The sequence below is a fragment of the Aphelocoma coerulescens genome, chromosome 1A, assembly GCF_041296385.1.
Source record: "Aphelocoma coerulescens isolate FSJ_1873_10779 chromosome 1A, UR_Acoe_1.0, whole genome shotgun sequence".
Lineage (NCBI taxonomy): Eukaryota > Metazoa > Chordata > Aves > Passeriformes > Corvidae > Aphelocoma > Aphelocoma coerulescens.
The window spans coordinates 51830906-51847632 of NC_091014.1; the positions used below are offsets into that span (position 1 = coordinate 51830906).

Consider the following 16727-nt stretch of genomic DNA (forward strand, 5'->3'; position numbering starts at 1 on the left):
CATTTCATTGCTCTCACTTTTGCGTATCATTTATCTTGAGATGTCAGATGTTGTTAGATGCATTTTCAAAGGTACAAGATGCAGAACATGGTGAAGCATCATTACTGAAGGAACATGATCTTACCCAGATATTGTGGGAATTGAAGCACATGATTGTTGCTCATGCAAAGGTCATGTCCTAACCTCTTGCTTTGGTTATATGATGATGATTTTTTTTCCACTTCTTGCTTTTGCTTTCTCTCCCTTTTTTTATTTCCTTCCCCTCCTTCCTCTTCTTTTCTTAGACCTCACTTTCCATGCTCTGATTTTTTATTTAAACACTTATTGCACTCTCTGATGCTTATCTTGGTGTTTAGTCAAGGGTGTCTGACTTCCCTTTTGCTGCCATCAGTGTAAGTCAATTCCCATTCTCCCAGCAATTCTGTGTGGAAATAAACATGGTCATTAATCATTTTACAGCTCACAGACTCAGGATAATGGCACTGGCTAAAAGAATAGTGAAGGTAAGAACTGTAGCAGTTTTCTAGTGTTATTCTAGAATAGACAAACTTCTTGTCTTTAATTTATGAATTGTCATCTTAGTGTTTCATATGAAGAAATGATTAAAACATCTCCACCTACTTTGTATTAAATCTTTGTAAAAATTTCTACACCAAACATGTTAAAAATATTTTGGTCAATTTGATGCTGCTATCACTTTTTATCTCAGTTTGACAGTGTCTTTCTTGTGCCCACAGCTAACCCACTGGCACTGCGTACCTGTTAGCTCTTGTGCATTCCCCAGCTTCAGATCCACGACATACAAATTCAGGAGCCACTTGGAAATTGAAGAAACCAGTGGAGCAGCTGAGAGCTCTTTCATTTGAGTCAATACCTTAGCTGTATTTATGTTGATCCTTAGAACAACAGGATCTTCTGAAAGGATCTCTGAAAAAAAACTAGAAGAAAGCAATTTTCAGTTACTTTTTCTCTAAAAAATGAAAGAATCTTGCCTAATTGTACTGTCTGTTTGCTTGCATTTCAGTCAAAAGTATAACTCCTTTATCAATGACACCTTGTGCTTTTTGTTTCTCCTTCTTTACCCAACAGACTTTGGCACTTGTATGGTAAAAAAAAAGTCTCAACCCAAAATCTTCAGTTTTCCTAGTTTACTGTACAGAGCCAGAATATTCTATGACACTACTGAAAATTACTTTGAGGTATTTACAACCACTATTATTTTCTTTCAGTTTGAACTGAAGTACTTCTGAGGCATTGTTAAAGATACGAAAGAGAAATGCATCTTACAATATCCTTGTCAATCTAGATGTTTTTCTTGATTTCACAAGGTTCTTACAGAGAATACTTCAATCTTCTAGCCTGCTGGAATTATTTTTCTATTAGATAATAGAAAATCCTAGAAAAGTGATAAGAGGATAGATATCTGTATTATATGAATTAGTCCATACACACAATATTAAAAAAAAAACAAAAACAAAACCACTTGAAATCAAATCTCTGAAAGGACAAATAATTTCAGAATTATTTACAGAAAATTAGTTTTCTCCTGACAGAAATAATACCTTACATAATAGACAAGAGCTATAAAGGGAGACTAAATCACTGGCAAACATTCTTTATCACTTTGACTAAGTAATTAAAAATTAATTTCTTGCAGAGAAATCCTTTGTGGGAGAGTGGATTATCCACCTTCCTTCTTTGTGGCCTGTGATTTGAAAGCACATTCATCAAGAAGGGACACCAGCACGGTGCTGTTGTGCTCCAGTGGTTCCTGCTTGCAGAGCAACCTCTCAGACAGAGTTGCAAGCTGGGAGTATCATTCCTGGGTAAAGCCATCTTGAAGTGATTGGGACACAGTGAATATGGAACCCATGCTCTGAAGAAGCAACACACAGTTCTTTACTGCTGGTCTATGTTACAGATGATTGGAATATGACAGGATATATTTATTCATACAAAAAAAGGGCTGTTTTTTATTTTCCTGATAAAGTGCAAAAAATTTTTCTTCTCAAGGAAGGCAAAAAGGTGGAAATACAGATAGTTCATTAGTCCTGTCCATGGATATGTGTTTTTTAGTTAGTTGAGCTGTCAGCAGTAATGTTTTAGTCCTCTGCACTGACATTCTTATCATAGAAGGTTGGAAAAGATCTCTATGGTCATCGAGTCCAGCCATCAACCTAACACTGCAGGTCTGTCAGTTCCCCGTGTCCCTAAGTGCCACACCTACACGTCTTTTGAACACTCCAGCGATGGTGATTCCACCACTGCCCTGGGGAACCTGTTCCAATGCTTAATCATCCTTTCAATGAAGATTTTTTTCCTAATACCCAATCAAAACGTCCAATGACATAACTTGAAGCTGTTTCCACTTGTCACTTGGGAGAAGAGACCAACCCTCACCTTGCTAAAACCCCCTTTCAGATAATTGTAGAGAGCAATAAGATCTCACCTGAGCCTTCTTTTCTCCAGGCTCTTTCAGCCACTCATTGTTACGTTGCAAAATGTGGAATATGTAAAAATTTTCTTAAGAAAATATGTTCTTTGATGTTTGATCTTTGTATACTTTCAAGACTAATCAAAAAGCGATTTAATCTGTGAAATAGAGGGCAGCTAACAAGCAAGCTCTAAGTGATGTCCAGGTGTTAGAAAAACAAATTACTCGTTGCTAGAATTGCCTTGTTAAGGTTTAGGGCTTGACATGTTTCAATGATCTCAGACCTAAAGGGAGGTTAACAAAGCTTGGGAATAAGGATGTACCACTGATAGTGGGCAAAAAAATTGTAGAATTTACAGGCCACAAGGACATTTGGCAGAACCCCCAAAATAAGGAAGAAATGAATAAAGATAACTCAGCAACTGTGCTGAATCAGCCCCAGTTGGGTAAAAGGTCATTGGCAGTGGGTAAATCACGACCACTGACTCACGGACACCGACCCAGAAAAAGAGAAAGGCTAAGTATGTGTACTAATTAGCATGAAAAGCAAGAGAATCATGAATCAATAGAAGACATAATACTGATTTTTAAGAGAACTCTGTAACTTGCAGACAATGGACCTTAATGCCTTTGTTTGCTAAAATGTATAAACAATGAAAAGTTTTGGTAGTTGTTATGCTGGCTTTGTGGACTTGCCACCCAGCATGCCTTTCTGTGCAGAATTGTAAATACATTAAATACCTTGACTCTGTTGAAAAGCGGAAAGAACTCCACTACTGAATAAGTAGTAAAGTAGGTATGCTTTATTCCAGCTCCTCCAAAATCATGCGTGCCGACAGCTGCATTCAGCTCGGTATTTATCGGGTTACAAGTTCCATATTCATTAAGTTTCCTAACAAACTCATACATATTCATCACCTAGCCAATCTAATACAAGGTACAAATCCTATAGCATTTACATACAGCCTATAAGAGTTATTACATTACCATAGAGTGTTACATTGTAACTCCTAAAAACTACTCCTTGGACCCCTTCTGCTGAGCTAGAAGGGTCTGCTCTGACCCTTGGACCTGTCTGCAAGCAGAGGGTATTGTCTAATCAAGAGGGGATTACCTTCAGCCGGCTATACCATTGTTTTTCAGTTGTTCAGTAACTAAGACTTTATATCTCAAAGGTGGCTTTCATTTCGATGTCGCTTACAGTTTTCATATTCCCAAAATCTTTTGTCAGGCAATCATATTTATAAGGCTTTCCTGTTTCATCTTCCCCAACACCGCTGGTCTTATCAGCAGTCTCTTATCTTTTTCTTCCTGCTCTGGTATGCTGACCAAGCTATTTGCATTGTTCCTGACAAACGAATTCTTCTGCTCCCCATCCCCCTGATTCACTGTGTGGTTTGGCCTCTTGAACACAGGGCAAAAAAAAACTTTTTGGGACAACCAGACTTGTGCTCAGCAGCTTTGCTGACCTCCTTTGGACACGCTCTAGCCCCTCAATGTCGTTCTTGTCATGAGGAGCTCAAAACTGGACACAGGATTCGAGGTGTGGCCTCACGAGTGTACAGGGGCTGGCCACATTTTATCTGACAGAAACCAAGATGCCACTGGCATTCTTGGCCACCTGGACACATGCTGGCTCATGTTCAGCCGCTGTCAACCAGCACCCCCAGGTCCTTTTCCACGTGGCCGCTTTCCAGCCACTCTGTCCCAAATCCGTAGCGCTGCATGGGGCTGTTGCGACCCAAGTGCGGGACCCGGATGTTCAGGCCAAGGGCCAAAGGCGAGGAGGGGAAGAGCCATGGGGTTTGGGGGAGGAACCAGCGCGGTTCTGACCGACAGAGCCGCCGCGGAGATCGCCGTCCGCCGCAGCGGAGGCGGAACCCTGGGGACGGGCCCGGTCGTCAGCCGGCGCCCGTTCGCCGCGGCTTTCCGCCGTCCCGCCGTTACCCCGGCAACGGCGCCGCCAGCGCAGCGCGGAGCCCGGGCCCGGCCGCAGGATGGTGAGGGGCGGAGGGGCGGTGAGGGATCGCAGGATGGTGAGGGGCGGCGGGGCGGTGAGGGATCGCAGGATGGTGAGGGGCGGCGGGGAGGTGAGGGATCGCAGGATGGTGAGGGGCGGAGGGGCGGTGAGGGATCGCAGGATGGTGAGGGGCGGCGGGGAGGTGAGGGATCGCAGGATGGTGAGGGGCGGAGGGGCGGTGAGGGATCGCAGGATGGTGAGGGGCGGCGGGGCGGTGAGGGATCGCAGGATGGTGAGGGGCGGCGGGGCGGGGGACGCGGCGGGGGAGGCACCGCCGAGAGAGGGCCCGCTCTGACCCGGCTCCTCTTCGCTCTCTGCCCAGATGCTCTCCCGGGCCAAGCCGGCCGTGGGGGGTACCCCGCCGGCGGGAGACAGGCGGAAAAAGAAAGGGAAGGAGGTGCCACAGCTGGAGGAACTCTTGGCCCAGAGGGACTTCACCGGCGCGATCGCCTTGCTGGAGGTGACGGGCTTTCCTCGGTAGAGCGGTGTCGTCGCTTCCAGCCCTGTGCCCTCAGGGCTGCGGGGCGAGAGGACTCGTTCCCCTTCCTTGTGTCCCTCTCGCACCCTTGGGGCCCTGCAGCGGCATCTGTTGCTCCCCGCTTCACAGAGCAGGGTTGGCCTGTGAGGGCTGCCTGCTGCTGCCCTCCGAAATGTGAAAGCAGCTCCACCCCAGTAGCATCCACAGCTGTCAAATCATCCGCGATATATGATGGCCTAGTATTGCTTTGGTTATCTGTGCGGCTTTAGAAACCGTGGCAGCTGACAAAATTCTTACATTCTTTATTCCCTACAAAGTTTAAACAGCACGTGGGTGAGGAGGAGGAGGATGGCAACCTTTGGATCGGATACTGTGCGTTTCATTTGGGTGACTACAAGAGAGCTCTGGAGGTAAGGTGGGGAAGTCCTGCTTCCCGAGGCTGGGATGTTGTGGTAAAGCAATGACAGCTGGAGGAAGATGGTCTGTAACACGGAACAGCCCTGCTAGCCAGTTAAGGTACAAATGTACAGCAATAAGGCAGATGCTGTGGAAAGCAGTTTGGATTGGAAAAGAAAATGCTATTTGCCTATGAAAATAGAACTTTTTAAATGTTATCTACTGACTTGATACTAGGTTCAGTAACTTAATTTGTTCTCTTGAATGTCATAGTTCATGTCCTAAATCCTTTTTGCATCTAGGTTTCCACAGTTTCGATTTTCAGGTTTTATAATGCTTTTGTCTTCACTGTGTAGCTTATCTGTGATATGCATGATAAAATTCTTTCTTTAGAGGTTGATGCCCCTGGCCATTTAATGTACTTTATTGCTCTTCTCTGCATTTTCTTGTATTAGGTAATTCAACTAAATGAGACAGTCTTATTTTCCAAAAACTTTAAGTCACTAAAATATATGTTAATTGTTTAAATATGTACCTTTTAATATTTGCATCTTAGAGTTCTGTTGTGTCTCTTCACTGTGATGTATAAAGGAAGTATAACTGGTTTTGCAGTCTTTGAACTTGCTTTCCCCAGAATCAATATTAAAAACAGATGTTAAAGTATTAGAAAAAATAATAATAAAAAAAAATGGATTATAGAACAATGATGATATTTTCTCTCTTAGATAAATGGTCACATGCACAAGATGCATCCATGAGGTGAATACTCTAAAGCTTCCAAGTAAGAAAGGCACAAAGCACTCTGCCCTTTAAAAAACTGAAGAGAAAAACATCTGTTGGAGATACTAGAAATGCTCAGTGAATCAAATTGACAGTATGCACAGTATAGAATGTAGAATAGTAGTACAGGACATCATAGTAAATTAATACTCATGTGTAGACTTTTGGAATTTAGATATTATGAACAGAACAATCAGTTGCTGTAGTTAATTTACATCCAGGCATTAGGTGTTAATAGCGAGTGGAAGTTTAGAAAAAAAAAGTGTTCATATACAAATGAAAAATAACTTGCAATTTCTTTGAAATAAGAAGTAAATTGAAAATACATTTGAAATAAATTCTGCTTTTTGAAATACCCAGTAGATGCTTTTATAGCCAGAGCAGACTTTACGTTTCTTTCAACAAAAAGGCAACTGCCTTTTTTTTCTAATTAGTTTTTGCATGTGGTGTTTGATTCACCACTAGGTGATGCTGTTGATTCAGGCCTTTAAAAACTGCAACATAGTCTTTTTCACGTTTTCTACCCAAGAAAGAACAATAAAAGGTTTGTATGAGCGATCTGTAGTTTGATTGTTTGTGTATGTTTTAAGTGAGAGATCACAGGGCCTGTCTTTTCAGATGTAATACTGGTTTTTTGCACAGTGATGAGTCCTGATAGCTTTGTCATTTTGTGGTGAAGTGAGAAATGAGCCTATGCATCTCAACCTACTTTCTTCGGGGACAGAACACTCTAGTTTTAGTTTCTAAGGTTGTAGGTCTCATTGCACTGTGGAGACTGAACTGCCTTTCAGTTACCAGCTTCCATGTTGAAGTGTAAAATGCTGTTATCTCTTCTCCTATGTTACAGAGGTGTTGTTGCTGTATTCTCAAGGACAAATTCCTCGATAATCTATACCCTTGAGATCTTGGAGCACTCTTTTGGGAGTGCCAATAGCACTGTAAATAAAATATTATGGGTCAAAGATTCTGCAGAATTCTCCGGAATGACATTGCACACAATCTAAATGATTCACACTCCTATGTGTTCCTGCAAGTGGCAATACATAGTCTGTGTCACTGTATTCACAGTTCATGGTTTGTATTCCATGTCCCTGATGAGGGTCTCCAGAAATCAGGCTGTTCAATGCTTTTATTAGTGATGATACTTTCATAGCGAGCCAGGTGTATTGGTTGCATAGCAACTTTTGGAGAAGCTTGGGAGGTGGCCGTCATGGGAGAAATGGGGAAGAAGTGAAAAACACACAGACATCCAGCTCCAGGAATATCTTCAGAGGGAATGACAGCAAAATCTCTGTCACATTCATGTGAGAGAATTCACATTCTCTTCTCACAGGCACAACAAACCACAACAACAGTTAGGTACCCTCTAGGTAGAGCACTAACCTCAGCTTCACTAGGGTCACACTTTCCCCTTTCTTAACAGCAGATGCCTTTCTCAAAGGTTATGCCACTGCCACTGGTCTGGTGGGATCATCCCTACTGCTGTACCCCACTCTATAAATGGTACTGCAATGGGCTTGACTCTTCCAGTAGTCATGCAATGCTTCCTTGGGGACTGACTGGCTTCCTTCATGGACAAACTTATTTTTACTGGGTAGCTTGGGTCTTCCTGGCATCATATGACAACCAGAGCTTCCCTAGTAGATGGTGGCATCTAATTATTTTTCTGGAATCTTCCACACCTACTGTCTGTAATGAAGAAAAAAACATCTGTCTTTCTTCAGCAGCTGCCACTTGTTCATAGCTCTAATCTTAAAACTTTTCTGAGAAATTTCCCAGTGTCACCCACGTACCAGAACTAGAGCATCAGGTCAATGATTCTGTTTCTGAGAAGCCTAATCTTATAAATTGAATCAGCTGGGGCCTTAAGAAAGTGAGGATTTATTATTATTTATCTATATGTTTGTGTGTGTATATATATATATATTAGAGATCTTTAAAAAAATGTACGAGATGAATTGGCAAGGGCAGGTGCATGTCTTGGTTGGATTCGAGAACAAGTTTCACACTTGCAGTCTGCACCCTCTGCCTCTAGGCACACAGAATACTGGCGTGGTGCAGCTGGTGGACGTGGTAATGCCATTTTGGCCCATCAGCTGCATACATGAGAGCAAAGAATGTTCTCTGGGCCAGAGCCTTCAATGCATTGTTCTGTGAAAATCCTACAAACTGCATAAAGCCAGCAACAGTCTCTCCAATCTGCCACTTCCCTCCTGGCAGAGTAGTAGGAGCCATTCCACCACTTCACTGAACAAGACCTCCTGCTGGCTTGGCTCAGGGTAATTTTAGTCAAATAGTAAGTCATGGCAGGAACAGGGCTGTAGTAGGGTAATTGTTCATCCATGAGCAGTATCTGGTCATGCTTGAGTAATTCTGTGGGAAATGTGAGAATACAGGTACACTCCAGTTCCTGATAGCTGAAGACAGAAAGTAAAAACCGGATTTTTTAGCTCTGGGAGTTCTCTAGGCTTCTTTCTCATCACTGTAGCCAGGTTATGATAAGTATCTCATTTGAGCACGTGTGGAGCAGCCATATATGTTGGCTTGTTTATTGGGTCTTAGGCATCTCTGTTTATGGGCTTGGAGAATCCAGATAAATAATGCGGGCATTGAGCTGGCCCTCCACATTGTCAGTACGTGTCCATAGTTGTAGGCAACCAACCTGGCAGCCTGCTTTTGAGGAAAATTGCATGTGTCTTACGATACGGGCATGAGGGGAAGGAGAGTGAAATAGCAAGGAGTTGTTAATGCTCCTGGATGGCAAAAGTATGCCACAGGTTGACTGTTAGGACAGGTTTGAGAGTATTTAGTTTGTTTGAGTTTGTTGACTTACTTGGAGAGGAGGGGGGAAAGTTTTTGTGACATAGTCTTTGAGAGGCTGATGTTGAATGGCTTTCAGTGAGGAGAGGGGCAACAGCATAGTCTGGGCACATGGCCCAGAACTACAGGATAAGGAGCACTAATAGTCCTAATTTTTACTTTCTGTGTTTCCGTAGATTCATGTTGGTTCTTCTAGAACACTCTTTATATATTGCTTGCTTTGAATGGCCAAGCCAGAACATGACTTGTGTTTATGCACTTTGTCTTTTCTAATTAATCTGTCTGAACCCCTATCCGAAAGAGACCTTTGGGTGTGTTTAATCTGAATGAATTTTGAAAGATTCCAGATGGTCCCAATAAACAGCACTGGCCTATCTCTCAGAGCTCTGTGACAGGCCTACGTAAACTGGCCTCAGTAGGAAAGGTTGGCCTCTACGTGAATGTTTTCTTTTTTATTATATTAATCATTATTATGATGATTTTTATTATATATATTTTTATTTATTGTAAATATTGTTGGACAGCTAGTCCCTGAAGTACTAGCAAGACTGAGCTGGCTTTTAAGCGTGCTCCTTACCAGTATCTTCTCTGTTTGGGAGTGCAGTTTACTTTTACTTGGCAACAACAAAAAAATTCTTTATGCTTGCAAACTCTAAACTTTATTGTTGTCAGCATATTTCTCTTCTTGGAATTTGCTGTCCTTTGGGCATGGCTTATTTTATCTTGTGCAGTATATATATCTGTCCTTCTCCTCAGAGGTAAGAAGTCTCCCACCCACAGTGGCTCAATCTGCTAAACTCTCCCAAGGTAGAGGGGACTTCCAATTCCTATGTTTGGAGAACAAGTACAGAGTCAGCAAGGGGTTGTTTTGCTGGGAGGAATGAATGACTTGTGGTGATCTGGAGTATATGGATGACATTCCTTCAGCAGGTCTTGTGAGCACCTTATGTGACTTTGCCTGCTTTTCCTTATGCTGCCCATCTCCATGACTGGATGAAGAGCAGGAGCACCAGCAGTAGGCACTTCCATTGGGATGGTCCCTCCTAGTAATTTATCAGAAATGTGACATAGGAAAAAAAAATGGCATTGAGAGATCTCCCTGCCTCTGTTTTTAGTACCTGTTTAATACTCTGTTGTTACTGTGAGAAAAGAAGTTTATCCTCAGGAATATAATTGTTTAGTGGCTGCAAAGTTTGTTTTGTTTAAAAAAGGTAGATTGAAAGATTAAAGTGTTAAGTTTTTGCTGTTTCACAACTAACAAGAAATGAAGCAGTTTATGTGGCAGAATTAAAGGATATGTAATGAATGTGAATGTGTAAGAAATACCAGAATCCGGTATCTAGTGCCGTTCTATAGCTGTTGGCTGTAAATCTTAAAATGGGAAATGGTAAAGTTAGGAAGAGGTTATTAATATTTACTACAAATTACTAATCTTTATCTATAAGGAAATCTTGAATTTGCGCAATACCGACTTACAGGCTTGTATTTTAATGCAGTGGTCTCCAAACAATTTTTGCTGTACCCCATCAGTAAAAAATTTTTGAGTATACACCCCCAATGTATATACACACACCTATACATTTATAAATTATATACATGTACCACTGTACTAATATGTAATCTTAAAACATGCACAAAAATAGGACCTAAAAAAGGATGTGATAAAATTAAACACTATTTAAAAATACTTATTTTAGTTATTAATAGTACAAAAAATTTTCTTCCTGCACTTGATGTTATTATTATATTGCATAACCTCAGACTTAAAACATACTTCCACAGGTTTAATATACACTAAGACACTACCTACAGGTTTACAGAAACACATTTAGCACTTGCTTCAGTAAGTATTCACAAAGAGATTCCCCTGGTGCTTATGGCTCCCAGGCTTTGACTGGAGGAAAACTTAGGAAAGCAACAGAAGTCGGTTATATTGACGCCTTTATAACTTACATCTATTGGGGTTTATATATGTAAATAATATTTTTCTAACAATATATTTAAAATAGAAATATGTTTTATATCTCTCTAACTTCAATATTGACAGAAGTTGTGCTCATACATGATGATTTATGGCACTGCTTGTCCCTGTGGTCTGTTGTATTGCTGTAAACAAAGAAGTAGGGACATAGCTTAAAACATGATCGTTTTGTTGTAAGGACTGCAGTGAACTTCAGAATAAATTGTTTGATCTCAGTAATTTAATGATACATTATAAAATTGTGGAAGAAAGAATGATATTTAATACAAGTATGTGCTCTCACGCATTTTTTAAAAATCAACTTTTCTTCTGTTACAGGAATATGAGGCCTTAACCAAGCAACCAACTTGCAGTCCAGATGTTTGGGTGAACCTTGCTTGTACGTACTTCTTTCTGGGGATGTACACGCAAGCAGAACAAGCGGCTTTGAAAGGTGAGCTGTAGCACTCTGTTGGAAAAGGCCGCTTATTGGTTTGAACACTTGAAGTCATTTCCAGTGAAAGGATGCAATAAATGATACTTTTGAGCAAAGTTTTTTGGGGTTGGGGTTTTGTTAACTTTCATTTAACAGGAGAATTATGATGCAGTTTCCTTCCTAGGAATACCTTGGGCATGTGGAGCAGCTGGAACTAAAAGAAGCATCTGGAAAATAATTTCTTTTATTAATTTCTAAAAACCCAGCATATGCCAAGCAGCAACAAAAGGTTACTTTTCTTTTGACTGATTCCATGTCTCTGACCCAGTGCAGATGAAGCAAATTAGGCCAGAGAAATTATAAAAAAATAAGCATCTGAGAGAATTCGGCATTCTCCCTGATGAAGACAAGAGTTCTGTTTACATAGTTTGAATGACTTAGTAGGTGGTCTCATTGCCTTGTAAGTCAGATGTTAGGTATCTGATTCTTCAGCAGATGAAGTTCAACAGTCACATTATTACAGTACTACTTTAATCTGAGCAAGCATGGGATCATTTAAAGAGGAGGAATGGAAATTAGATTCCAAGGCAATTTTTACTGCCTAAAAAATGTTTCTATAGTTTAATTTTGTTGCCCATCACTTTCTATGTATCTTAGGGATTTATATTGTTTTCTATAACCATAGTATCTCAGTGCTTTTTAAGTAGAATTAATAGTAGTGGTATCTCAGTCAGCCTCTGACTCTTGCCTTCTTAGGATAAAACTCTTATTGAAGGATGGGTTTTCTCCTTTCTTTCATTTGTCTTCTTGTCTTGTGCTGAAAATAGGGTAGGAAGAAAATAATTGTGTACTTTTTTGTGATGTGAAGTAGTGCCTTCCAAAAGGACAGCTTTGTAGCATTTTAAAAAAATAATTAGGTTCTTATATCCCTTTAAAATCCTCAGAAAGATCATGCTGAGTTTGAATCCCACAACTGGAAACGTTTTTTGTTTTCAATTATAAAAAAAACTCATGCAGAGCTTTGTGATTTGTATTGTTAAAGAGGTGTGTAAATTTGTGATATTCACAAGTAATTTAATCTTTAATGTACCACAAATTTGAGCTTTGGAGATTGCAATATAGGACTTGAAGTGAGTCTAAAAATAAATGGGCAATAGAACTTGAGGTGTCACTGTGACAAACCATGGAGGAAGCAAGCAGCTGCATCCTGTACCAGCTGGAGCCATTGTCATCCGCTTCACATCTTGTGAATTACAGTGATCCGTTCTAGAGGTGACATATACACAGCTGGGCATGCACATTTATTAACTATGAACTGGAGGTGAGGGAAGGTTAATGTTTGTCATGCCCCTTCAGATTAGTTAATAGTAGTATGGTGAGTGGCAGAGTAGGGGGTGCAGTTAGTGGTACTTGGGTGCTGGAGGCAAGGGTAGGAATATTAAGAAAGCAAGAGTGGGAGGGAGTGTAGCTGAGGGAGGGAACAGAAAATAACTGAGTGGTCACATTAGTTCAGTTCCTCATCAGTTCCTGATTTTATGTAATTGTTTAAGAAGGACAGCATGCCAGTTTTTATAACGAGGTGCTAAACCTTTCTTGTGAGTACTGTAATACTGGTGATTTCTGGCTACTTAAGCTTAGTGGGGAAGCAGTCACAGCTGTAGATTTGTAACAGTTGTCTGTTCTCCACTGAAAGCTTCCAAGTGTGATATACTTCCCTTTCAATCTTTCCTATATTGAGTTTAAACCTTTTTATTTTTGCTTAAGTCAGATCCTCTTTTAGGTTTTTTTTTAACAACTTAGGACTGCATCAGTGATGGCTGTTGGCAATATAGTATTGACTGCTGAGGCCATATCATCTTGTGGTCTCTTCCATGGTTTTTCAAATACCTTGAAGAAGCAAAATACTTCCTTTGAACAGGTAAAGGCTTTAGAAGAATACCATTTATCCAATACTGCCTTGAGTACCACAGGAAAAATGACAGGTAGTGTTAATGGTAGGCTACTTACCATTGCTATTTTGGGATTATTTTGCCTAAATTCTTGCATAGTGCACACTGTTTATTGCTGCACCTTTGCTAAGCTCCTGAAAGTAGCATAGTGCTAAAACAAATTAAGGAGAACTAATTTAGTTTCAGCTATAATTCTAAATTTCTACAGTGACAGAATCTCTGTATGAAAGGGAACATAAATATCAGCTAGCTTTCTGGAATAGGTTTTCCACACAAACATGTAAATATTTAGAAATCAAATCAAGTTCCTTCTTGCCATGTACTGTTGCTGTTGCTTAAGGAAATTATTGTTAACCATTGTTCCATTAATGAGGAAAAATATGCAGGATACTTAAAAATTAGGAAATTATCATAAAAAGCCATGAGGTAATTAATGTATTCTTACAAGATATATAGTCCACAATCTCTTGTGGAGGAAGGTTTTATCTTTATTTTATAATAGATGTGAATTGATCTCTTAGCTTGCTGTTACTTAATTTAAACTTTATGGTATAGAGAGGATGGGGAGGTGATTCAGGACAGCCAGCACAGCTTCACCAAGGGGAAGTTCTGCCTGACCAACCTAGTGGCTTTCTATGATGGAGTGACTCCATCAGTGGGCAAGGGAAGGGCTACAGATGTCATTTACCTTCTTTTGACATGGTTCCCCACAACATTCTTCTCTCTAAGTTGTATAGATATGGATTTGATGGGTAGACTGTTAGGCGGATTAGGAATTGGTCAGACAGTCAGATCCAGAGGGTAGAGATCAACAGCTCAGAGTCCCAATGGGCATCAGTGACCAGTGGCATCCCTCGGGTCCGTATTAGGATCAATGTTATCTAGTATCTTCATTAATGACACAGACAAGGGAATCAAGTGCACCCTGAGCAAGTTTGCAGATAACGCCAAGCTGAGTAGGGGGGTTCACACACTTGAAGGATGGGATGCCCTCCATAGGGATCTGGACAGGCTTGAGAGGAGGATCTGTGAGAACCTCAAGACGTTCAACAAGACCAAGTGCAAGGTGCTGCACCTGGGTTGGGGCAGCCCCTGGTATCAACCCAGGCTGGGGATGCACAGGTCAAGAGCAGCCCTGCCGAGAAGGACTTGGGAGTGCAGGTGGACAAGAGGCTGGACATAACCCAGCAATGTGAATTCACAGCCCAGAAAGCCAAGTATCCTGGGCTGCATCCAAAGCAGCTGGACAGCAGGGTGAGGGAGGGGATTCTGCCCTCTGCTCACTTCTGCTCTGGTGAAACCCCATCTGGAGTGGTGAATCCAGCTCTGGGGTCCCCAGCATGGGAAGGACATGAACCTGTTCGAGTGAGTCCAGAGGCCACCAAGATGATGAGAAGGATGGAGCACCTTTAAGGAAAGGCAAAGGGAACTGGATTTTTTAGCCTGGAAAACAGAAGGCTTCAGGGAGGCCTCATTGAGGCCTTCTAGTACCTAGACAAGGCTTACAAGAGAGCTCAACAAGGATCATTAACACAGGCATGTAGTGATAGGACAAGGAGGAATGGCTTTTAACTGAAAGAGACTAGGTTTAGATTAGATACAAGGAAGAAATTCTTTTACTGTGAGGGTGGTGAGGGGTTGCCCAGAGAAGTTCAAAATGTTCAAAGCCAGGCTGAACAGGGCCTTGAGCAACCTGGTCTAGTGGAAGGTGTTCATGTCTGTGGCAGGGGGGGTTGGAATTAGATATCTTTAAGGTTCCTTCCAACCTAAGTCATTCTATGATTCTATGATTCTCTCAGGAAAGAATAAATCTGAATATCAAAAGTCATATAAGAAAGAATTACTGCAAATATAACCTAAGAAGTAGAGCAAAAAGGCAATAAAGAAAAATCCTTCCTTGAAGGTTTTACATTACAGTTGTATTTTACATCCTCTGGGCTTTCTTCCAAATTCCTTTCAGATATTTCTGGCTTCTCCTTTTTCCCTGTTGTCCGCTTACATTGCAGTTACTAATGTTCCTGGTTCTGAGGTGAAGGTAGAGTTACTTCCAAGTCAGCTACTGTTGTTTTGTAGTCATCCCATAGTGAAGCTGCCAAGTGATGTTTTGTTTACTCCTTTTGCATGTGTTCTCATACATTGGCTGAACATATGTTTTCTGTGCTGTGGGTAGCCAATCTTGTCTTGAGAGAATGAGATTTAAAGTACTGATCTTGGTTTAATATATAATAATAGCAATTTTTTTTTCATTATAAGAACTAATACTCTCATGTTGCATTCACAGTTCCTGTGCCTTGCAAAGGCCAAAGAACAGACTCTCAGCCTGGCACACTTGGACTGTGATCCTGGCAACTGATTCGAGTGTTTAGAAGCCTGCATAGTGCTCTCAGAAGCTGTTGGCTTACATTAAGAAAGAAACTGAGAACTAAAACATAAGAACTAAAATTGTTCTTTTAAACCACAAAATGTGCACATAAGTGGGGCTGCAGTTAAGTCTGCTATGAAAAACAGTCTTTTTAGGATAAATGGAATCTTAGAATTAAATTTAAGATTCATGCACAGACAGGGTTGTATTGCTGAACCATTCATTAAAGTCGGAGGTTTTTTTCATCCCTTGCAATTTTTGATGGGAAAAGCTTTGTAATTTCTTTGCTTCTTCACATCTCTGTATGTGTCAGATCTGAATGTGGTTTAACTGAATAGAGAACTCATTTTACAGCCTATATTCAAGGAGCAATATTGTACAAGAGCAGAACAGAGATGGGTTAGGAAGAACAATGGCATTTTTCAAACCAGTTTTGCTTATTCATGAAGTGATGTTTCTCCGGTGTGAAATAGTTGTCACCAGTTAAAATGTACAGTTACAAGCAGGCATGGAACAGTTACTGTTTTTTTTTCCCTTAGGATTGCATGTTCACCTACATGAAAAACTATCTGCCTGTTGTTTTACTGTGTTTCTTGAGAACAGTAGTTATTTTTGGTGCATTTTAGCTGAGGTTTCAAACCAGCCATTTCATATATGGAACTTTGAGAGTGCACAAGTGAAAATATCATGTTTAAACTCTAAAAGCTAATAACCTTATTTTCTTGTTTTGTTTTTTAAAGTATAGTGGAAGCTACAGCCCAGGAACAATTAATTTGATGATCTTTAATTTATTGTGCTTAGTATGACTGAAATGAAATGTGTGTGTGTTGCAAGTAACTGAACATAGCCGAACTGCCATTTAAGTTTTGTGGGAATAGGAAAATTTCAGAATATCCTCTGTAAATTTCATTCAAGAAAATTCTGAACAGTTGAGCTGTTTAAGTGAGTGTAAGTGTAAACTTCACTGCTGGACCATGGGGGTTTTTTTTAACATTTTTCCCATTCCCTTTCATTTTCCCCTCCACCAGTAAAACTTTGGTTTTGAGGCACAGAGGGCTTCATTCAGCTACTGTGTTCAGGTGAGCAGTGTGT

The 16727-nt window shown here is 40.8% G+C and overlaps 1 protein-coding gene across 4 annotated transcripts in view; it reads left to right on the top strand.

Moving 5' to 3' along the window:
- Positions 1-4272: 4272 nt before the first annotated feature.
- Positions 4273-16727, top strand: part of IFT56 (intraflagellar transport 56) — a 55344-nt gene continuing 42889 nt past the window's right edge. For all 4 annotated transcript variants that reach the window (XM_069002113.1, XM_069002105.1, XM_069002100.1 and 1 more), the window contains exons 1-4: positions 4273-4434; positions 4777-4914; positions 5250-5342; positions 11228-11342. In XM_069002113.1, the coding sequence (XP_068858214.1) occupies positions 4432-4434; positions 4777-4914; positions 5250-5342; positions 11228-11342 (349 nt within the window). In that variant the 5' untranslated portion in view covers positions 4273-4431. The remainder of the gene's footprint in view (positions 4435-4776; positions 4915-5249; positions 5343-11227; positions 11343-16727) is intronic.